At 41.3% G+C, this 23,764-nt stretch overlaps 1 protein-coding gene across 27 annotated transcripts in view; it reads right to left on the minus strand.

Moving 5' to 3' along the window:
• Positions 1–23,070, minus strand: part of Rbfox2 (RNA binding fox-1 homolog 2) — a 247,718-nt gene extending 224,648 nt beyond the window's left edge. For 4 of the 27 annotated variants that reach the window (XR_012450990.1, XM_074084368.1, XM_074084349.1 and 1 more), the window contains exon 1: positions 22,794–23,061. Coding sequence is in view for 25 of the 27 variants with exons in the window: in XM_074084368.1 (XP_073940469.1) it covers positions 22,794–22,985 (192 nt within the window). In the remaining 2 variants the exon portion in view is untranslated. Of the gene's footprint in view, positions 1–22,793 lie in introns of all 27 variants that reach the window. The other 23 variants (XM_074084360.1, XM_074084367.1, XM_074084361.1 and 20 more) reach the window with 11 other exon arrangements.
• Between the last annotated feature and the right edge of the window lie 694 nt (positions 23,071–23,764).

Genomic DNA, 23,764 nt, shown 5'->3' on the forward strand with positions numbered 1-23,764 from the left:
AATGGAAGAAAGAGTAGAAGAGAAGAGGGGGGAATCCTGAGGAGAGAGGGGTCTGAATGAATAAATGTGCCCAAAATGTTTTTCATCTCCTGCAATGTGAAAAAAGGTCCTCAGCATCCACTCTTCCTGTGTCTGTACTTCTTTGATCTTCCTCCAGCCTCTGCAGGTTATTGTTTGTTGGTTGGCTGGCTGGTTCACAGTTTCAGCTTCTCTATCATTTCTCTCTCGGTCCTTGAGTTTGTCTTTGCCTGTCTTTCTTCCACATCCCTCTGCCTGCCTTTTCACATCCTTCCCTTAACCTGTCTCTAACTCCACAGCTCTACAAAACATAAAAGTAAATCTTATTCAAAAGCCAACAAGAGGACTGCAGATGTGGCTCAGGCAGTAGAGCACCTACTTTGCAAGCATGAAGCCCTAAGTTCAAACCCCAGTACCTCCAAAAAAATAAGTAGTTTTGTTTTTAAAAAAAAAAAAAAAGCCAACAAGAAAGTTTTGAACTGAAAGTTCAGTGCAATGTTGCAGATCAGCTAGTCTAACCCTTTCAAGTTAAGGAATATGAGGTTCTGAGATATTACACAGTTAAAACTAAAACACAGTTCCCCATGAAAATACTAAAGGAAAGCAGAAAAATTTCAGAGTGGAGAAGGTCTTTCTCAGAAAGAAACAAGATCCAAATGCTTAAAAATAAATGTAGTATATATTTGAATTTTTCTTCACACTTTAATACTTTTTCCACATGCTGATGTTAACTAATTTTCCCATAAACATACCTCCTAGCCTTCCAAAGCCAAAAGGCCTTTACATTCTAATTGGCATTCTTTATGCTCCCCAATGACACTCTTCCATTGATTCATTTCATTCATTATTCAGCAAACATTTATTGAGTGATGACTGTTTCAATAAGTCAAAAAAGAAAAACCTAACACCTTGAGTCTAGGAAAAATTTTCAAAATTAAACTTCTTAAGCCAGGCATAGTGGCTCTTACCTATATCCTAGTTCCTAGGGAGGCAGACATTGGAAGGTCATGAATTGAGGCCAGCACAGGCAAAAAGTTAGAGAGACTACATCTCAATCAATAAGCTGGGTGTGATACAAAAATTAACTAAAAAAAAAAAAAGTGGGACAGAAACAATGCAGGGAGGAAGCCATGAAATGTTCAGCTACACAGAGCAAACTGATTACATTCAGTACCTTTAAGGAAGGAACAAAGTTGGAGGTGGGGGTCTAAGTGGACACTGGCTTTGTATGTTTTGAGGTTGTTTTTTTTTTATTTGTAAAAATGCATTTGCATGTTAACTGAAGATAAATTTTAAAGGCCGGGCATGGAGGCTCACTCCTATAATCTCAAGCACTCAGGAGGATGAGGCAGGAGGACTGCCAGTTCAAAGCCAGCCTAGACTATATAGCAAGACCCTGTCTCAAAAAAAAGTGGGGGGAAGCCAGGTGCCAGTGGCTCACACCTGTAATAGTAGCTACTCAGGAGGCAGTGATCAGGAGAATCGCAGTTCTAAGCCAGCCTGGGCAACTAGTTCACAAGACCCAATCTCAAAAAAATCTATCACAAAAAAAAAAAAAAAAAAAGGGATGGTGGAGTGGCTAAAAGTGAAGGCCTTGAGTTCAAGCCCCAGTACTGCCAAAAAAAAAAAAAAAAGGGGGGGGGGTGGGGGAAGGTGCAGAGCCTGTAAACCCAGCTACTCAGGAGGTAGAGGTCAGGAGGCTCACAGTTCAAAGTCAGTCCAGGCAAAAAGTCAGTGAGACCCTCATCTCAACAAATAAGCTGGATGTGGTAGCCTGCACCTATAATCCTAGTTATGCAGGAGGCTATAGGTAGTAGGATTACAGTGGGAAGTGTGCCTGGGCAGGCAAAAAAAGTGAGACCCTATCCAAAAAATAACTAAAGCCAAAAATGGCTAGAGGCATGGCTCAAGTGGTGCTAGAGGCCTTGAGTTCAAACCCCAGTTACCATCAAAAAAAAAAAAAGATAAAGAAAAAAGAAACCTTAAGAAAGAGGTGATGTCTAATTAATCTTTATCCTCCCAATACCTATCTAGCATGGTGCCTGGCACATTAATGGAACTCCATAAATGGTCACTAAATGAAAGAAAATGGATGTGCAGATCTACAAAGCAAAGTAGAATAGAAAAGCAATCACATTCAACAAATGATTGCTTTTATTCAACAGCTGTTCTTTAAAGTTAATGCAGGGCTTCTCAACCTCAACACCAGTGAATTTAGGGCTCGTTAACTATTCATTGTCACATTAGGACTGCGCATTTTAGGATGTTAAAAGTAGCATCCCCCATAGATGCCAATAGCAGCTCCACAATTATAAAAATAAAAAATATGTCCAGACATTGCAAAATCACTCCGAGTACGACTGAATTAATGCCTAGCCATCATCCCCTCTACTTCCTCAACTTCTGTGACTTTCAACCTGCCCAGGCATTTCAATGCTTAGTCCTCAATTGTTTCAACTCAAGTTAGCAACCTGTACAAATAGGTCACGAGACCCTATCTCGAAAAAAACTCTTCAAAAAAAGGGCTGGTGGAATGGCTCAAGGTGTAGGTCCTGAGTTCAAACCCTAGTACCTCAAAAAGAAAAAAGACATGATTTTCATGAAGGGAAAAATAGCTAATTTTCATTCTAATTCAAGATTTTACTCTGCAATTCTAAGCAACCTCAAGGAAAGTCAACTTGCTTCTCTAGCCTCTCAAAGCCACACCACCAACCAATGGCACATACTCTGCTGCTACAGAGGGATCCTCTACATAACCAATAAAGCATATGGAAGTTTTAGAAAGCATAAACTCCAACGACTGATCATACTGTAAATAAAATGTACCATCTATAAAAGTAAGTGACTCTTCATTCAACAATTCAATGAGATGCAAAGGGGCACCTTAACAGGATGACAAGAGTTACTGATGGCAATTCCACATACTTTGAAGACCCATCACCTAGCACTCTAGAGACTGACAAATATTCCTTAAGAGTAAAAATTGTTCTTCAGGCTGGGGTGTCGCCTAACACGCACAAGACCCTGGGTTCAATTCCTAGCACTGACAAAAAAAAAAAAAAAAAAAAACTGCTCCACAATAAAAAACAGGGACTTTAATATTACCTGGTATAGGCAAGCACACAAAAGTTTTAAAATTAATTATCCCATTTTCACTAAGGCTAGCACCTTCCACAGGTACAAGTTTACTATCAGAAGGGACAGGAAGCACATATACTCCATTAAAAGACTCACTCAGCCCCTACTGAACTCAAGGCATATAGTACTTTACACCAGCTTTTGTCTCATGAGGTAATTATGGAGTAAGTAGCTTGGCAAACGTTTCAGCAAAATAAGAGCCAAATGTTTCTCAAAATGTGTTCTAAACTTTTTTCTTGACCTTTAGCTTATGGTAGCTTAGCTGAGTATCTTAAAAGCATTTGTTGTCAGCCATTTTTGGTAACTTATGAGCAAAATTATTTTTAGCTGAAAAAGTTTATTTCAATGCCTCTCTCATAACTCAGAAGCATCTGGCCAGGTTTAGTTCAAGCTTTTGTTTCCAGAATACTTTGTCTTTGAGTGGATTCAAAGCATGGAACATTTCAGCATCAAAGAAAAAGCTTTCTCCTTAAGGGACAGAACTAAAATGTGTATGAAAAACATCACTTGCCTACCTGCCACCTACTCAGCATACTACAGGGATTAAACACTTAAACATCCATAACATTTTTTGAAAGCCTCTGATGGACAAAACATCATTGCAGCACAATCCAAGCTATGAAAAGCAAAATACATGCCTGCACTGTAGAAAGTACTTCAGACAAATTCAAATATAATAAAATAGAACATAAAGTTCAAGTTGTTTCCACACAGCACTCAAAACTGTGATTCCAAATAAAGCGAAAGTTTCTTCTAGGATGAAGACAGACGAGAGAAAGAAGAAAATGAGTAATATGGCTGGAAGGCCCCATAACTGTATCTATCAACATAACCAAATACAGGTTTTCTTTGTTCTTCCCCGCTACCGTCAGTGCTGGGGGTTGAACCCAGAGCCTTGTACACATTAGAAAAGCACTCTACTACTAAACTAGCATTCTCTTTCTTAATGAACAAAGTCAGGGCTACTATGCCATCACCGCTATGAGAATATGTCCCTTGAGTAGGTAGGGTAATCCAATCACCACATCCTGAGAGCTTCGGAAACAGTGGCACATGATGGTCAGGGGATGGCTATTCTGAAGATGGGCTAACTTCTGGCCAAAATGAGGGTGGGCTAACTGCCAAGCATATTTTGGGAAATTCCCTGCCCTCCATTTCGATCCCAAAGACCCACCTGCAGTTCCTCTCATACTAGTACTGTCCTTGGACATGCAGTTGCTTTCACCTGAAATGTCCTGCCCCTTCCACTCTTTTGGCCACCTAGCCCGTTCCCTCACTTAATGCTCAGCAACAGCACCTACAGAATGATCTGTGCCCATCCCCAAGCTAGGCAAGATTCCCTCTAGCCCTCTACTCTGCTCCCATAGAAACACCATTCTCACTCCTATCAGGCTACACACACCACTCTATTTACCATCAGGTTAGCTTAAGGAATAAAAGGCCACTCCCAAGTTCATCTATTCATAAAATTTAAACATGAAAAAAATCTAACACTTCTTAAGAAACCCACAGAGACGTATAATAGTGGTTCTGACTCACTGTTTCTTCTCAATCCACTTCATGATTTGCACTTGACCTTTTTTTTGGGGGGGTGAGGGGGACTAGGGATGACCCTTTATTATGCTATTGAATGAGTCACATTTATCATTTTCTAATATTACTATTTTTAATCATCTCCAAATTAACAAATGCCTTCTCATCAGCATTTTCAGTTAATGAATATGGTAACTAATAGTAAATATATAAATACATTTAGCTACATGATACATAAATATATTACAAATATAAGCACTAGAAATATCTCCATGTACCTATAAAAAATGTGATAGGCAAAATTAAAATGACCATGTGGTACAAGTGTTATTTTTTGTTTGTGATAAACAGAACTGGCATGCTCCTGCCCCAATGCATAACTTTACTCATTTCTGTGAAAATTAGCAAGTTTAAGGATCACAAGCCCTGTACTTATTCCTATATAACTTTAATGAATTTCTTTTTTTTCGGTGCAGGGGACTGACCTCAGGACCTCACACATGCTACATAAACATTCTACCCAAGCCACACCCAACCTTATATATTAGTCCCCCCCCAACCTAATTCACTGCTTCACTTTATTCAGTTTCAGTTACAGTCCACATTTAACAATATTAAATGGAAAATCCCAGAAATAAATCCTAAGTTTTCAACTGTTCGTTATGCTGAGTAGTATGATGAAATCTCACACCAGCCTGTGCTGTCCCACCAGACCTAAATTATCCCTTTGTTCAGCATACCCATGCTGTATATGCTACCCACCCAGTAATCAAAGCCATCTCAGTTACCAGACTGACTGTCACAGTATTGCAGGCTTGTGTTCAATTAACCCTATTTTATGTAGTAATAGTCCCAAAGCACAAGAAGAGTGATATTGGTAATTTTATTACAATATACTGTTAGAACTGTTTAATTTTATTATCAGTTATTGTTGTTAATATCGCTTAGTGAATCTAATCTATAAATTAAACTTTATCATAAGTATGTAGAGGAAAAACCATAGCTTATATAGTATTCAGTGCAATTCACAGTTTTGAGCATCCACTGAAGGTCTTAGAACACTTCTCCTGAGAATAAGGAAGGAACCACCAAACTCCAAAATTCAAAAGACGCAAAAGTATATAATAAAAATTAAATCTTCACCTACACCTCTATTCTTGCCTCACTCAATGCTCCTCCCCAGAAGCAACCACTGTTACCAGAGTCTTGCATATTCTGGCAAAGAGTATATATGGATATACATGTGTGTGTGTCAGTGTGTGTGTGAGTGTGTATGTGTATATATCCTTTTTTATTACACAAAGAGCCATAAACTACCCACTTTTCTGCTCTTTGACTTTTACGCTTAATATATTTAGTCTTCTGCACCTGTTCACACAGAGCTGCCCAATTCTCTGTAAGAGCTGCATGATATTCTATTGTATAAAGGTACCTTAGACAAGAAGATTCCTTGTCTAAAAGCATTTTGACTTTTTCTACTTTCTACTATTTCAAATAATGCTATTATGCATATTATTCCATATAGATGCATGAGTATCTGTAGGATAAACTAGAGATGGAATGGATGGGTCAAAGAACATGTACATTTTACATTTTAATAGATATTCTTAAATAGTTGGAAGTCATGTAAGTTTTTACCCTCACAAGCAATATGTACTTATTTCTCCATGTATACCCTTATCAATACATTGTGTTTTCAAAATTTTATTCTAGTGTGTAGTTATTCTATAAGCCTCCTCCAAAAAATTTAAAGTTCCAGAACACTCTTTTAACTCTCTAACTCCAGGGACTAACAGTATTCAGCATGTCACAGCATTCAAGTGTTGTTAAATGAATGAACAACCAAGCAGGAGGGACAGAGGATTTTTGCAGAATATAGAGATTTACTTGAATATAAAGAACAATGAAAGTGCTTAAAATATTAGCGTTTTAGGGGTTTTGTTGGGTTTTTTTTTTTGTTGTTTTGCGGTACTGGGGTTGGAACTCAGGGCCTACACACACCTTAAGCCACTTCACCAGCCCTATTTTTGTGATGGATTCTTTTGAGATAAGGTCTCCTGGAACTACTTGCCCAGGCTGGCTTTGAACCATGATCCTCCTTATCTCTGCATTCTGAGTAGCTAGGATTACAGGTATGAGCCACCAGTGCTGGCTTAGCATTTTTTCTTCTAGAGAGGAAGGAATACAGGGATTAAAAAGATGGATGGAGAGGTTATGGTATAAAATGGTTTCTCCTAGAGATTTTTTAAAACAAGAAAGAGTCATGCCTATCTAAAATAGTTAAGTATTGTCCTACTTTAAGGTAAAATACAAAATCCATCTTGGAAAGACCTGGAAAGCTGAAGGGCTTCCAATGCAAGTCCAAAGAAATGGTAGGATTCCTTCTCTGAAACTACACAGAATACCAAATCAATATTCTTTTTACACAACTCCAAAAACACTTTCACCATGTATTTACACAGTCGTCACATAGTCAATTAACATTTCACTCACTTGCTTCTGTACAGCACCTGGCATACTGAAGGCTAAAAATCTTCCAGTGAATACAATAATCACTGAACGCTGCAGGCCTCTGGTCAGCAAGAGTTTGGCATGGTCTCTGGTGTCCCTGTTTTGTGCTGTAACCACCACTATAACAACGGCTAACACTACATAAGCACTTGCTGCGTAGCAAGCTCATTATATTCACTGTATGAACTCACTTAATGTCACAACCTGGTGAGGTAGAAATTATCTCCACTTACAAACAAAAAAATGAATTCAGAGAAATTAAGTAAGGTGCCTAGAGGACACCTGTATACCTACTTAATAGTAGGTATACAGACAAAATTTGAATCTAGGATAGCAGATGAGTCCTCTTAACCAAATATTTTAATACAGTGTGGTAACTACTGTGATGGAGGAATACGTAGAGTATGTTACTAAAGAACTACACTTTAACATATACTCTGGGAATACCTCTGTCAGCAGTTATGACATTAAAATTATCTATGTACACATCTACTGCTCCACTGCAAATTCAAGACATCATGCCTAGCACTACATGACTCAATAAATTTTACAACTAGGCTTTATGTAAGAGGTGAAAAAAATATATCATTTTTATTCCTCAAGACTGAAGTTCACATTCCCTGTGTTGGTACTTCTTCCACTCTGTGTCACCATCTCCTGGAAGGTAAGACTTACTTCTCAAAAACATGCTGTTTCCCTAGAGATTCTGGTCACACCTTCAGGCTACCTGGGGGACATTCTTGGGGTTCTGAAACATTGCAGAGGACCACACCACCATTCCTGCTTCAGAGAGCACTGGAAGTATATCTCCCAACCCCAGCACCCACCATCCTGGATCACCTCTTAACAGGATCACAAAGTAACTCGAGTCACCTGCCAACCCATCTCCAGACTGCTACGACAGGCACTTTCTCCTATCAGGTTGCACAAACGCCTGGAAACCTTACACCAGGTGTGAAGGAAAAAGCAATGGGTGAAATAACACAGCATCTGGTGTCCTGCCTGCATCCATTCACTGCATGGGGCAGGAGCGTTAATCTGTATGACTCAGGCCAGAGAGACAGAACAGGCCTAATTCACCTACTGTGGATGCTCGGGGCCACAAGGACTATGCACAAAACTGGACTGAGGGGAGGTCAAGTGTCTACACTGTAAAGGTACATGTCCACTGGCCTCATTCTCATTGCCTAAACATTCTCTAGGCAGCTGGAATGCTGCTCCTCTAGAATATCTTCATGGAAACAAAGGCCAATTGCAGAATCTAACTCTAAAAAACACAATGTTATTTCATATCTTCAAATGCCAAAGTGTGTAAAGATTCACTAAGCTAGAATCAAGCATGAGCCTGAAATCTAATTCTGTATCTGAATCAGAATCCTCTACAATCCAGGAAACAAAATTAAAATATTTCCTGCTGTTGAGCCATATCTACTTACTTCCCTCAAACCTCAGTTACAGAGACACCATATTCTAGGAAAGAAGCTCATTCACTCAGTGATGGGCTTTCTACAAGCACACGGGTAGCAGCTCATGGTAATAATGGCTGCTGAGACAGAACACCTATTACAAACTAAACCCTCCTTTCTCACAACTCAACACTAAACTTGGTTCACTGAACAACGTCCTGACACCAGTGGCATTCAATCAAGATAAACCCAGGTACTTAGGATATGTCTGATATACAAGATATCATACTGAATAAGCTCACACTGCAGTTAGATTCCATGTGCAATAATTCAAGTATCATTAGTAACTAACTCAATGACAAATAGGATATCTAACCCACAGCCCGCCCTACTAGTTGCCTTCAACTAGCCCCAGAGCAGATGGCTGGGGCAGGGAGAAAGCTGAGGGCACCTATCTTTTACCACTAATCAGGGATTTGTAAGGTATTCGTGTGAAAGCAGAGACACAGACTAAGTCTCTGAACTTATGATTCCACAGTGCCATAAAAATACAGAATTATACTTGATGATGTCCAATACTAACGGCTCATCCACACCAGAGACTTTTAGATATGATTATCTCAGTAGACCACAACATAATAAGCTCTGAAAGTTAACAAACAGGAAAAAAAATTGAATTGATATGAAAATATTTCCTGCTTGTTGAGCCATATCTACTTACTTCCATCAAACCTCAGTTACAGAGACACCATATTCTAGGAAAGAAGAACATTCACTCGATGATCTCCAAACAGAAAGAAAATCAAGCTAGGTGCTGGTGGCTTATACCTGTGATCCTAGCTCTCAGGAGGTAGAGATCAGGAGGATCATGGTTCAAATATTTATAGAAACTATCTCTGGAAGGATACCCAGGTAACTAACCACACTGGTAACCTCTCAGGAGAAAAAAAACATGTTGCTGAAAGATGGCAGAGACTTTTTTTACTCTTTGCCTCTTTTGCACACTTTATATCATTAACCACTGAATATACGTCTAAAATAAATGTAAAAAGAAGAAAAAATAGTAATAAAAATCTATAAAAGAAAAAACTCTTAAGAAAAAAAAAATCCCGCCAGGTAGTAAGAACAAGTAAGAAATAAAAAATTCTGCTGAGCCCTAAAGCCAAATGTTAAAGCTTATTGCTTCACTTCCCTCTTCTCTCTTCTCTCTTTCTGAGCCTGAGATATCATCTCCCTAAAAATTAGCACATCAACTATTTCCCATAAAGTTATCTGGCTGGAGGTATGACTCAAGTGGTAGAGTACCTGCCTAGCAAACACGAAGCTCTGAGTTCAAACCCCAGTACCACCAAAAAAAAACAAATGTTATCTAGACCAAATGTCTTGAGTTCTGATATTATACTACCCTACCCCCACTGTCAATGTACTGATTGATGCATGGTTGGTTCATTACTCAATCAACAATAAAATAGAGATGACTTAATTTTCAGGCAAAAAAAAAAAATCTTACATACCACAACCAATTATCTCATTTGACTTACCCTAAATATGAACCATAGATAAGTGAGATAAACACATAATGCTCCTATAAGGCTTGGCACTTGGAAATACAAATAACTTTAACAAAATCCCAATTCTAAACATTGACTAGATACAAAGAAAGAAACTGGAGTTCAGCATTGACTTCAAGTTCTACCTGAATCAACCATCACTAAAAAATGTTTCCAGTATTAAAACATGAGACACACAAGGATAACAAAGTACGTATTTGCTCTATTCCTCATCTGTCACACCCTTCTAGTCATGTGGAGCCATGAAAAGGCATCTGATAAAGAGCCACAAATCTTGGGGAAGAACACTTTCTAGCCATGAGGCTCAGAGAGGTATATTTACACCATCTGATAAACGTGCAGAGGCATCACCTGTCTCTTAGGGCTGTTGTACGGAATTATAAGCACCTACGGGAAAGCATTTTATAAACTGTAACTATATGAACTTAATTATTTTATGAACTATAACTATATGAACTTAATACTTAATATGAGCATTATTTTAGTCACCAGGCTTCAAATACAGAGATGTAATTATCAGGAACAGAAATTAGTAAGGAGATTTTGGAAGTATATACAGGTTGATCTATTTTTTTTTCAACATTTACTGAATTCTAATATATCCTTGGCACTGAAAATGGACCAAGGATGCAAAGATTAAGAGACCATTCCTATCTATAAGGAATCAAAAAGCACAGGGTACAAGAAAATAGAGCTGAGAAATAATAATAAAAACAGCTATAATGTATTGAACACCTACCACATGTCTGGTAATTCTTACAGTAATACTGTATTTTGCAAAAAAGAGAAGCTGAGGCTTAGAGAGGTTAAGGAACTTAACCAAGATCACATAGTTATGAAGTAGAAAAGCTCAGACTAACTCAGGACTGCCTAGCTTCATGTCCATTCTATTTTTTTCTAATCTTGGAAGTGAGAAAAGCTTTTCTAAGCAAACCAATCTCAATCTTTCCCTCTCCCTCCCCCCGACCAAACCATTAACAAAAACTTTTGCTATTACATTTAAAAAAATTAACCTCTGGGCAAGACTCAAGTGGTACAGTACCTGCTTAATCAAGTGCAAGGCCCTAAATTCAAACCTTAGTAGCACAAAAAAAAAAAAAAAAAAAAAAAGGAGTGAAAAACAAATGAGTAACAGTGGCTGCTTTTTGCACAGATGGGAACCAGGGATGAGAGGGAGGCATTTCACTAAACATATTTTTATGATGTTAGAGTCAGGAATTAACTTAGAAGTAGGAAACCCAGGTTAAGTCAGTTTGGAAAATGCTACATATTGTCACCAAGCAGTACAGCACCTGTCTACCAAGTGCAAAGCCCTGAATTCAAACTCCAGTACCACCAAAAAAGTAAAGTAAAATAAAACTTCTAAGAGTCACACAACATCTGCTTATAAAAAATACAGTGTGATAGTTAAAAATTTTCTTAATTTTAATTTCCAAAGCAATTTGACTTTTTTTCAGTCAATAACTATTTTCATTTCTCAAAGGGCAATCCATGGAACACAGCTTGGGATACTCCAAATTAAAACAATCTGCTTACTTAAAAACAAGCTCTTTGACCAGTCAATTTTTTTAGGTTTGCTCAAGCTCGGGGATACTGTTAAACCATGTAAATATTTACTATTTGTCTAAAACCAACACTGCAGAATATAATTCATGGTGAAGCTAAAATCCAGAAAGGGTAAATGATCCCTCCACCAAACCCAAGAAAATCAAATAAAGAATTTTTAAAATAGGCTTCCATGATTAAAAAGCAAAGCCTATAGGGTAACACTTATTTGAACTATTCCTAGAAAGAGAAATGCAAAGTAAGCATGAAAGGAAATTGCACACACAGATACAGGGTTATCTGTTAATCACAGCATTTCTATACAATTGACAAAAATCACTAATGTTCCCTGACTAGCATCTTTCCAAAAGGCTGCTGCTGCATACAGTAAACACACTCTGCTTAAGTCTAAAGGCAGGTCATGCCAAGTAAACCAACTGACCTCCAACACTGTAAAACACAGCCTGTTCCAAGCTAAACTGTCACAGCAAAAACATCTATTTAAAGTCACCAGAAGCAGCTAAAAACCTGTAGGAGGACAAAGTAGTGGGACAAAAAACGTCTATAATGAGTAACAAGAGCATCTGGGGATGGAGAGGAGGTGGCCAACAGAAATATTAATGTCTAATATTAAACCCAGATACAGACCTTTTGCATATGACCACCATTACCTCAAAGTCTTAGTTGATATTAAAACTAGTCTGATTTAAGCTATGAGTTAGACCACGGCTTAAAGTTCAAATACACCATAATATGCACAAATAAAGCAAACTCAGGCACATGTGAAATAGACACTGCTTAAGTAATAGGTGCCTAGTACTACTCTTTTTTTTTTTTAAACTTCTCTGCCTCTCATGAAGAGATGTACAGCATTAAGATATGGCTCATACTTTGAAAACAAGTACTACCAGCTCCCTACAGGCTTAGCCAAAGCTCCCACTGTGACAAGCAACAATGGTGGAGACTTCCTGAAGTTCCAACAAAGTCCTCAAGCACACTGTGGCAGCCTCTGACAGTGTCAGTGTTCCTGGAAGGCTGTACGAAATGCAAACCAATGACTGAAGCTTTGTGGGCAGTGGGAGCCACCACAAAACATCTTCCCATTTTGCCAGTTTCTGCTCTGAAATCACGCAGTCCTATACTATCCCACCTTCTAGAAACCAATAAAAAAACAGGTGAAAGCTGTCAAAGCCACATATTCAGTCTGATTAGGGTAAAAGCAACCTCATTTGCAAATGTTTTTGCACAGAGAGGCAGGAGCTGAGTTAAGAGGGAGAAGCTAAACAAAGATCTACAATTCCTGCCTTGTACCCAAAATTATTACATGCCCTCCGAAGAATTTCTGTGGAGCACTGAACTGCAGAATGAAAAAGTTGAGAGAGAGAGAGAACACAAGCTTAAGGCTGTAAGTGTGACTAAAATAAAATCCCCAGGAGAGGATGACCTATGAATCTAAGCTCCATGCAACAGGGCTAGCTATACAGCTGCTTTTCTACTTGCCTCAGAGTCCAAGATAAATAGAGCAGGCCCATCAAGAAGCCCTACCAACTTCCAGGGACATGGAACCAAACTCCTCTTGGCATAAGCCACGTAGCCCTGAAATTAATTCCTAAATGAGATCCATGTAGGTCTGCTATGGAAAACATTCTGACTGTCAGCAATTAGTGCCCCCTCCTCCAAAACAGCTGCCAAGCTGCTGAGGACAAAAAAAAGCAATTGGAAAAACTTCCCATGAGCCTCTGTTCCCTAAGTGTTCCAACTTTAAGCAGTAGCTGGAGGCCACAATGGGAACCCAGGTGCTGTCTGCAGTTCCTCTAGCTCTGCTAGTAACACTTCTGTCCCCAATCCAATCCCCACAGCTAGGAGAGTCCCACAGTCCCCAACCATTTCTCACAATAAATCATGCTTTGTTTGTGGTATTTCCAATTAGGACCTGACAAAATCGATGCAGCCAGAAAGAAAAATAAACGGTATGTCTCCTAAAAAAACCACATGCCTGGGATAAAATATCTAATACCCAATCCAAAACCTCTTTTCCTCAAGGAAGAGAAGAAACCAAGAAACCAGCTTCTTTGAGGTAAACAGCCTACATACAAGGGTGTTATCTGGTGAGTTAGGTCCCTAAAAAACCCAAGTATTCTGACTAAACATACCCATGTGAAAGCCTAAACCTCAAAGGCTCAGTTTTCTCCCTTAGGAAAACAGGTTTTAAGCAGTTACTCAACCATTACCATCTAACGATTCAAGAATGTCATCTACTTCATAAGTGGCATTTATCATGAATACTCGGCTGAAATTTCTATATGCCACATTCTCAAGACACCTTAGAAGGAAGTGATATTACTGGCCGCTGTCTCTCATTACCTCCTTAGAACTTGCTTTATTCATTCAGAATCTAAAAAGCCAGAGCATTGAAGAGTATGACATTTGGCCCTTAAGAACCCCTAACAAGGAAGTCTCAAAACTAGAGAACAGGCCAGGATTACACAGAACAAAAAGCTGAAAGTAAAAGGGGAGGCGTGAACACGGCAAGAGAGAATTCATTCTTATAAAATACTTTAATGAATCTATCCCCAAAGCTGAGATTTAAGAACACTGTCTTTGTCAAACTTTCTCATTTTTTTATGTATCCAATATGAATGATCTGAAAAACAAGCATGTATTGTGTAAAGTGTCTCAACTTGCATCCCTCATATCTGATGAAATTCACTAGTCCAAACAGCAAAGGCTAAGGTCCACAGTTGTCAAGTGATTCTAGTCCCAAATGGTGGTAATGCAGCTGAACTTCAACACTCCAGAATCGCCCAGCAGCACTGTAAAAAGGTAAATCAACAGACTGCTCCAATGATCTAATGGCCCCTCTCTGTGTGACTTTCTTTTTTCATTAACCACACTATCACAAAGGAGCTTTCTATATATACACGTGCACACAATTAATATCTGAGCACAGGAAACTATCAGGTTGCTATGCCCACCTGACACATTTGGCAGTTAACCTCCCCCCTCACACACAGACACACACAAACACCAACTTCTGTATTCAGAAAGCCCTCTCACTGTTAACCCTGTTAAAAAATGGAAAGATCAGGTAACATTCACGCATCACCCAGTCTTCACAAGAGTTAGAAAGCAGACCAGGGGCCATACCCCTCAGAGAAAAACTGGAAAAATAATTAAAGCCATATGCAGACTCCAAATGAGAATCAGGAATACAAAGTTCAATTCAACAAGGAGGCATTCTGGACCACTCAGCCCAGGCACAGTACTAAATCCTATGGCTCCCCCAAGGATCACTTGAGGATTTCAGTCTGGAAAGGGATGGAGGAGCAACATCTGAACAAATGTGAATCTAAAAAACCCTTCAACCAAGCTATGGATATGATGTTTTGGAAAACAGCAGGAGTATGGATGGAACGGGATCAGTAACAACAGGCATTCAGGAGGAATCAATACTCAAACAGATTCTTTGAAGACTGGGCCTTAGAAATAAGAGGGAGGAGCAAAGGAAGGGAGAAGGAACAAGGTAGGGGGGGCCAGCACAGAAATTTCAGGTAGAAGGAACAGAAACAAAAATGAATTAGCCTGGGTGGCCCAGTGTGCTCAGAAACTACAAGTTCCTGGCTATGAGATGGAATGTAAAAAGAGATGGGCCTAGAAATGCAGGCAGATGTCATGTCAAAGAACCTGGTGGGTCAAACAAGAGAATGGACTTCATCCTAAGGTCAAACACAGGCTTTCAAGATTTTAACCAGGAATAAGAGTCCCTCTTTCAAAGAGATCATCCCATTAACAATCTGGAGACTGAAAAGAGCACTCAAACATCTCTGCTCAATATCCATAAACCAAAGTGAGAAAAGTGCTATTTACTTGATGCTACGTATTTAGGAATTGGCAACCTTAGGAATCTGAAACAATTTTCACTGCTTATGCATCCCATGGATCCTAAAGCAGCAGTGAATCTGTCACCCACCTTCCCAGTAGAGCTTCCCTGGGTTCTACGAAATATTCACACCCCCAGTGCAGGGTCCATGTTACTTCAGTAGTCTTTTAACTCCTTACAAAGGAGTGGAATGCCTTCCCCCACCCTCTAATGAGACCTGAATGATGAGTTCATTCCCCTCCTCCCCCCTGGATGACAAGCAAATGAGGCTTCCCAGTTTAACACACTACCCATCTCAAACAGTTCCCAACTCTGGCACTTAATCAATCAGAAGCACATTAACCACTCCACACTGACCAAACTAGTAAGCAGGAATGTATTGAGTGGTAACTGGCCATAAGAAAAGAAAGAAAGAAACATTTGGCACTGGGTTTCATGAAAGGCACCTTAATCTCAGTTACTCATTGTAGTAGCTCCTAAGAGAATGTGTTAATTCTCCCGGTTTACACATGTGTGAGCAAGAACTCAGTGATGTTCAATATCGTGCCAAAGGTCATTCAGTTGGTAAGGAGAAAAGCAAAGACTCAACTCCAAACATGAGAAACTCTAAATGTGTTTCTTTACCATACCATATGTAAAGTACATAAGGACAGCAAATATGTTTACACATGAAGATTGGTAATAACGGTAATAATGCCTCCCTTTTAAAAATGCAGACGTAACTCAAATCTTAGTCTCAGATTAAGGGATCATGCAGAAACATCAGTCACAACTAAGTGATCACAACTGCAATCTCCATATGCCACTAAAAAGGTCACTCCTGACCACTAGTGACTAAAATGTTCAGGTTCAAATAAAGCAACTTAGCTATTCTCCAGAGAAATATCTCCTCCATATACATTCCTAAGTCCCTAATAAAATGTTTGTTAAAAAAAACACCTCACGGCTGATTGCTCACTAGCTCTCTCGAGTGATTTCCTAAACTACTTTACCAACCCAAATTATAGCAATGTGTCCAGGATTCATGTGGCAGTTCTGATCCGATTTGTTCCAATCCTGGTTCAAGCAGCTTTGCACTGCTCTCCTAACTAGATCAGCGTCAGCCAATGGGTTTATTCAAGCTGATCTGTGATGGATTAGATAATGAAACCTTAGCCACATAAACTGCCTGCTAGTATTGGGACTAGAGGGGAGAAGAATAAGAAGCTTAACACTCCAAGGGGCCACCTAAACATCAGTGCACTCGCCATGCCTGGCTCCATCTGTCTGCTCATGCTCCAGTTTCTGCCATTTCCTTCCTTCATCTCTGTGGCTCTTCCCTCCTGTCTTTAAAGGAGTACACATTTGTCCCAGAATAAAGATGTTCATGATGTTGTAAGCACAGCATCAACAAAACGTATAACAAAATCCAAACAAATCCACTCACGAAAATGACTCTTTATTATTTCAGCAATTAAAGCCTAACATCCAACTGAAGGCCTGAGACATGTCAAACAGAGATTCAACTAGCAATGCTCTTGTTTACACTAAGTAGTATACTGAATCTCTTTCTCCATAGTACTGTAATCTTGAGGCCTGTCTGCACCAGTCTGCTTTATAACAGAAGGAAAGTTAAATCTCTAGTTAGCTTCTGTTGTGTTCCCATGTCAGTGTGATAGAGAAAAAAATGACAAGATGGCTAGAAGAGGAGAAAGGGAGTTGAGACAAATTCAACTTGGGCTAATCACTTCAGCCATTCTGAAGAATAATTCAACTGTGAAGTGAGATCTTTTTTTCCTCAAATATATTTCCAACTTTACATTCCCAGGCTTTCATATGATGCTTGAAAAAAAATCAGCAATTTTTATATTACCATGCCTCAGTCTCTCCCTCTACCATATTTATCACTCTAGCCAGATTTGGTGGCTCATGCCTATAATCCTAGCTATTTGGGAGGCTGAGATTGGGCAGATCAAGGCTCAAGGCCAGTCTGGGCAAACAGTTCACAAGATCCCATCTCCAAAAAAAATAACCAGAGCAAAATGGACTAGAGGTGTGGCTCAAGCAGTAAAGCACCTGCTTTGCAAGCATGAAGGCCCTTGGTTTAAACCCCAGTTTCACTAGGAAAAAAAAAAAAATCATCACTCTAGTAATGTTATGGACTAAATACCTGAGTCTTCTCCCAAAATTCATTCAGCCTTAACCCTCAATGTGATCATATTTGTAGGAGAGGCCTTTGGGAGGTAATTAGAATTTAACAAGATCATGAGAAGTGGGACCACTCTGAGGAGATCTCCCAGGGTGTGGTGGCTTACACCTGTAATCCCAGCTACTTGGGAGACAAGAGGGGCTGGTTCAAAGGTAGGTATCCGACACCCCATCTCAAAAAACAAGCATGGTGTGGTGGCTCATGACCGCAAGCAAACTCAGGAGGTAAAGGTAGGAGGATTTCAGTCCAGGGTTGGCCTGGTCAAAGGCAAAAGACCCTATATGGGAAATAAAACTAAAGCAAAAGGGACTGAGGATGTGGTTCAAGTAGTAAGAGTGCTTGCCTAGTAAGCTTAAGGCCCTAAATTCACACACACATACAAAAAAAAAAGCTCTCGTTTGCTCTCTCTCCTCAGGACACATTGAAGAAAGGCCACCTGAGGATATAACCAGAAGGTCCTATCTGCATGCCAGGAACTGGGTCCTCACCAGATATGTTGGTACCTGTTATTTACACCACCCAGTCCATGGTATTTTTTGTGACTCAGGCTGCCACAGATAGAAATAGAAATTTCAGTAATTTTAGTGAGATACTGTTCATGAAATTACTTGTAAGGAAACCACATTATTTGTGTAACTTTACTCAAAGGGTTGCACCATGCTCAATTTCAGAACCAAATATCCAAATGAAGGTCCAAAGAGACACCACCTAGAAGGAAATTAACCCAGGAACAAGCAAGTGAAAAGATAAGACTAGATCAACAGAGATTCACAAAGCAACTGCAGCCTACTGGAACTTCCCTGAGAAAGGAAGTCTCCCAATTACTATGAACAGAAGCTGAACACACTCAGCTAATCTGAATTTATGACTCTATGTTCAAAAGCAATTACTTGGCCACATAATAATCATATATCTACTATAAAGAATTTTGCTGAAAGCTCTAAGAAATAATTAAGTTGCATCTTACCTTACACAGCAGCCAAGTTCCTAGAAAGTTGCACAAAAATCGAATTTTCTATAATCACTAGAAAAATGTACATTCACTAGAAAAATTGATGAAAAGAATTCATTCCCTGGTATATTTACAGAAACTAAATTTCATACATATCAGATTTGCTTAAAGTGAAATGAACCTCTAATATCTATACATGTAACTCATTTAGCTTTCCACCAAGTTAGAGTAACCATTTCCAAGAAACCTCTTTAACAACTAAGTACATTTCTCAGACTGTATTCCAGTTTTCAAACTGAATTCCTTTATTTCTCTCCTCCTCCTCCATAGTTCAGGTTTCTCTACTATTTCCAGGCCCGCACTGACTCCTTCCATCCACATAAGGCTTCCTCTCCCCTAGTTCCTCCTGAGCTTAAGACTTGTAACACAAGCAACCAGTGGCTCTCCGGAGTCACCTGGACTCCACTTTGGGAAGTAATAATTTATTCCAGAAGTTTAGTGGCTGCAATCCAACAGGGTGCAGCTTTGGAGTCAGAATCTTACAGTTGTAGCTCTATTTAGTAAGTAGCCTTCAGAAATTAACCCCAATAAATAGCTTTATTGTGTAAAAAAAGGATTAATCCTTTAGCACTCAAAGGGAGTGGGAAATTTTGTAACAGTATCCCCACCACAGATTTTCATGAATTTTTAAAATTTCTTAACTATATATGAAAGGTAAATTTCAATTTCATTTTATTTATTTGTTTTTTTACTTATTTATTTTGGTGAGACTGGGGTTTGAACTCAAGGCTTTACACTTACAAAGCAGGCACTCTAGCGCTTGAGCCACACCTCCAAACAGATAATGTTTTGCCATATTTTTTTTTTTTTTTTTTGGTGGTGGTGGTACTGGGGTTTGAACTCAGGGCCTCATACTTGCTAGGCAGGCGCTCTACCACTTGACCCACTCCCCCAGTCCTTCACCTTCATTTAGATAGGCACTGAGCACTTACCCATAAGCCCAAAACTGTCAAGTATTATGAAGGATAAATACACATGAATCCTGTCTTTTGAAATCTTACAGTCCAACTAGGGAATAAGAATAATAAAGTCATGGGGACAATACCAGAAGAAGGATAAATAAGTATAAGTATACCAGGGAGTAAAAGCAAGGTCTAACTAGTATCAGCTACACTGTCAGGGAAGGCTTCAAGGACAGATCTAGGACTTCAAAAAACCTCCATTTGTGTTAAAATGTAAGAAAAAGCACATACTTTATGACAAATTTATATCAAAAGACTGACTACTTGAGATATTCACATAGGGCCTATAGGCATTTCCTGAGAATGATCCTGAAGGCTGTGCTCCAGCTACAGTGGTCTGCTGGTTTTCAACACCCCATGCACACTTTTCTCTCAAAGCCTTGGTATTCTGGGTCCCTCTTCCCTTACTTCCCTCAAAGATCTCCTACAGAGTTATGACCATCTTTGTCATTCTCTATCCCTTTCCCTGCTTGACTTTTCTTCCTACCCCTTATCACCACCAACAAAAGTCGCTGTCTTTATTAGATATCCGTCCCATTAGAATATTTGTTCCACAAGAACAGGGCCTTTCTTTGTTCACTGCTATATTCCCTAGAGTTAAAAGGGTGCCTGGCTCAATAAACATTAGTTAAATGAATATTAACATGTAAACACACACATCTTTTTTGAACTTTTCAACCATTTGTCTCCCCACCCAGATCATACCCACCTCAAGAACAGGGAATGTGGCTTATATTTTTTTGAAGACAACTTAGAAATCATTTTGCACAAACACTTATTTTTATGACTAAGAAACAGAGGCCCCAAAACAAGGGCTTTCCCCATGATAACATCTAACTGAAGGCATTGGGCTAAATCAATGATGGTTTATGATGTGGTGTGATGAAGCTACAATAATGAGAACATACAAAGTGAAAAATAAAGACCATCCATAAACACACAGAACAGAAAAAAAGATTGTGAGATAGTTCTAAGTTGTCCAAGTGTACCCAAGGGACCTACTCCACTCCTTCCTCTGCACATCCCCAAAGTCCCTGTACATGGCTCCATTTCCAAGTATTGCTATCCTTAGCCAATTAGAAGGTAACCAGCAAATAATGGGCCCCAGGTGAAAAGAAGGGATTCACTATTAACTATGATTAGTCAAAAAAATTAATGAATACATATGTACATGCACAGATATCAAGTGGAACACACCTGGTAGAATATGCTCCCCAGCATCTCTACCCAGTCTTCCCTCCTTACCATCCAATGATAACTCACCTCACCTGAAGTCTCCCTCTATTCCCCTATATTTGGTCCCTGGTACTAAGCTTTTACTTCTCTGCTTGACAGACTTCTTTTTTTAATTATTATTATTTTATTTTATTCATATGTGCATACAATGTTTGGGTCATTTCTCCCCCCTTTCCCCCACCCCCTACCCTACCCCCCCACAGACTTCTTCTAATGAAGAATAAAAGCAGGCAAACAAAAGGACTCACAAATAGACACCAAGAGTGTCATTGTACCCAAACCAACAGAAGTAACAGGGTGGACTCTGCAAGGAGACCAATAGGCACACAACAAGCATGCCAGGCTTAAGTACAGCTCTGTCTCTAACACAGGAAGTCAGGCAGAGCCTTGAAAAAGCAGGCAGCAGAGCACAGGAAGTCTTTTAGCACTGCAGAGATTTCCAAGAGTGGTGTAATGAAGAGAGCACAGGAATAGGAATGAGAAAGCCAAGCTCCTGGTTCTAGTTTTACAACCAACTACATGGGTGGCCTTAGGCAAGTCACTAGTCCTCTGGATTTTTGATTCACCATCTATAAAAAGAGATGGTGAAAATACGATGGGACTGGAATCCCGCCCTCCAAAAAAATGCTGAAAATTGACTCTTCACCAAAAAGCTCATACAAACGATTCTACATAAGAATCTTCCAAGCCTTATCATCGATCCTGACAAGTGAGAAATAGAGACATCACAGAAAAATGCATAGGAAAAAAAAAAAAAAAGAATCTTCTAAATCTTATACGGGTTAAGAACCGCTGCAAAAAATGATCATGCCTTTGGTCCCTTCTAACATTCTATGATTCCACGAGAATTAGACAGATGTCTACAAACAACTGATGCTGGGGGAACCCCACCAATTTATAACAAGCATTTTCTGAACAGAGACAAAATCCTAAAAGGTTTCAAGCCCTTCCTCACACTGGGAAGTAACTGACATCATCAATACTTTTCTCATTCCCCACCCTAATCAGCCTCCTTGTCCTTAGGCCCACAACTCAGAATCCAGTCTTGTAATAGCTCTACACATTTTCTTCTGTACCTGAGAGCATTAAAGAGCTTGGAGTGTCCCAGAGATGTAGCATACCATTGGCAAAGTACAGGAGGAACATGTTCTGTGTCTCTCTTCACTCATTAGCATGCGCCACAAAATTAATGAGACAGGCACCACGGTATCCCCACACTACCAAACTCCGTGCACTCCCTGTGTAACTGATTGAACCCACAACCTAAGCCACATCCTCTTTGGGCTCTCTCCAGGAGTTTTTCGCCTTTCACGCCTCTCCTTCAAATGCCTCTCACTTCCCTGTCCCAGCGTGTGCAGAAAGCTATCCAAAAGGTACCCTTTCTTTTCGGGAGCGTTCCCACCGGATCCCCTCTTCTTCCTCCACTCGGCCCAACGCCTCTCCTCTGACAACCGACCCGGGATTCCCGATTCCCCAAGGAACCAAGGAAGGGTGTAAAGAAATGGACTGCATCCCAATCATGTTCGATTTCCCCCCAAAACCTATTGACTCGCGCTATCCCTTCATTCTCTGAAGAATCCGGACCCTCTCGGACACACCGGGATCCTGCAGCTCCAAACCCAAGCTCGCCCACCTTCAGCAAGGCCGGGCCCGGCCCGCGTTCTGCCACCCCCACCTCCCACCCGGGACCCCGAAGCCCTCCCCCCACCCGCCTCCACGCCGGGAGCCTGGGGCCACCCCTCCCGGTCCCGCCCGCATCCCGTGATAACGGGACACCCGTCCCGCGCGGTCACCTGCATCCCGCCACCGCCGTCGGCTGCCGCCTCCTCGGTGCGCGGCCGCTTGCTCAGGCCGGGCTCGGCTCCGTCTCCTCCCGCTCCGGGCACCGGCAGCTCCAGCTCCGATTCCCGCTTCATGCCCCGGGCAGCGGCACCGGGCCCGAGCTGGGGCTGCTGCTGCTGCTGCTGCTGGGCGCCTTCCGCCATCCGCCCGCGCCCCCCTCGCCTCCGGGAGCCGGGCGACCCGCGACAGGCCACCACCCCCTGGACCTCGGCCCCGACTGTCGCGACAGGCGGGAGCGCGCCTGCCCCGCCCCCCGCGTGCGTGCGTGCGTGCGCGCGGGCCCGGCGCCGCCGCCGCTCCTCGCCGTTCGGTCGCCCGCCCGCAGGCGCGTTCGTGGGCGCGGGCTGCTTGGTGGTCGCGACGGGCACTCGCTCGCGCTCCCGCCCACACACACGCGCCGCCGACCGGCCGGCCCGTCGCGCCTCGCCGCCCCGCCTCTCGCGCTCCCAGGGTCGCCGCCGGCCCGCGACGCTCACTCACTCTCTCCCTCACAACACGCCGTCCGAGGGAGGAAGGGGGCGGTCCGGCCTCCCGAGGCGCGGGGAGGGCTGTTTATTTGGGAGGAGGAGGAGCGCGCGGCAGGAGCGAGCTGACTGGCCGGGATCCTCCGACCCGCCACTGTGGCAGCAACCGGGAAGGCGGGGAGAGAGAAAGAAGGAAGGAGGGACCGGGACGTAGGACTCAGGCCCGCGCTGGAGGCTGTGGAAAGGGGGCGGTGGCGGCTGAAATCGGGGAGGGAGGCGGGGTCAACGTCTCTCGGCAATCTCCGCCGCCTCCACGCCAGTGTCCCGAGGGAAGCCGGGAAGGGATCGGGAAAGCTCGGGAATCTCCGATACCGGTCCTGGAGGCGCGGCCGGACAGCCGGCCAACTCGGAGGGGGCGGAGTCTAGGGCAGGCGGAGCTTGATCCAGAGAACAGCTAC

The sequence above is a fragment of the Castor canadensis genome, chromosome 8 (genome assembly GCF_047511655.1).
Source record: "Castor canadensis chromosome 8, mCasCan1.hap1v2, whole genome shotgun sequence".
NCBI lineage: Eukaryota > Metazoa > Chordata > Mammalia > Rodentia > Castoridae > Castor > Castor canadensis.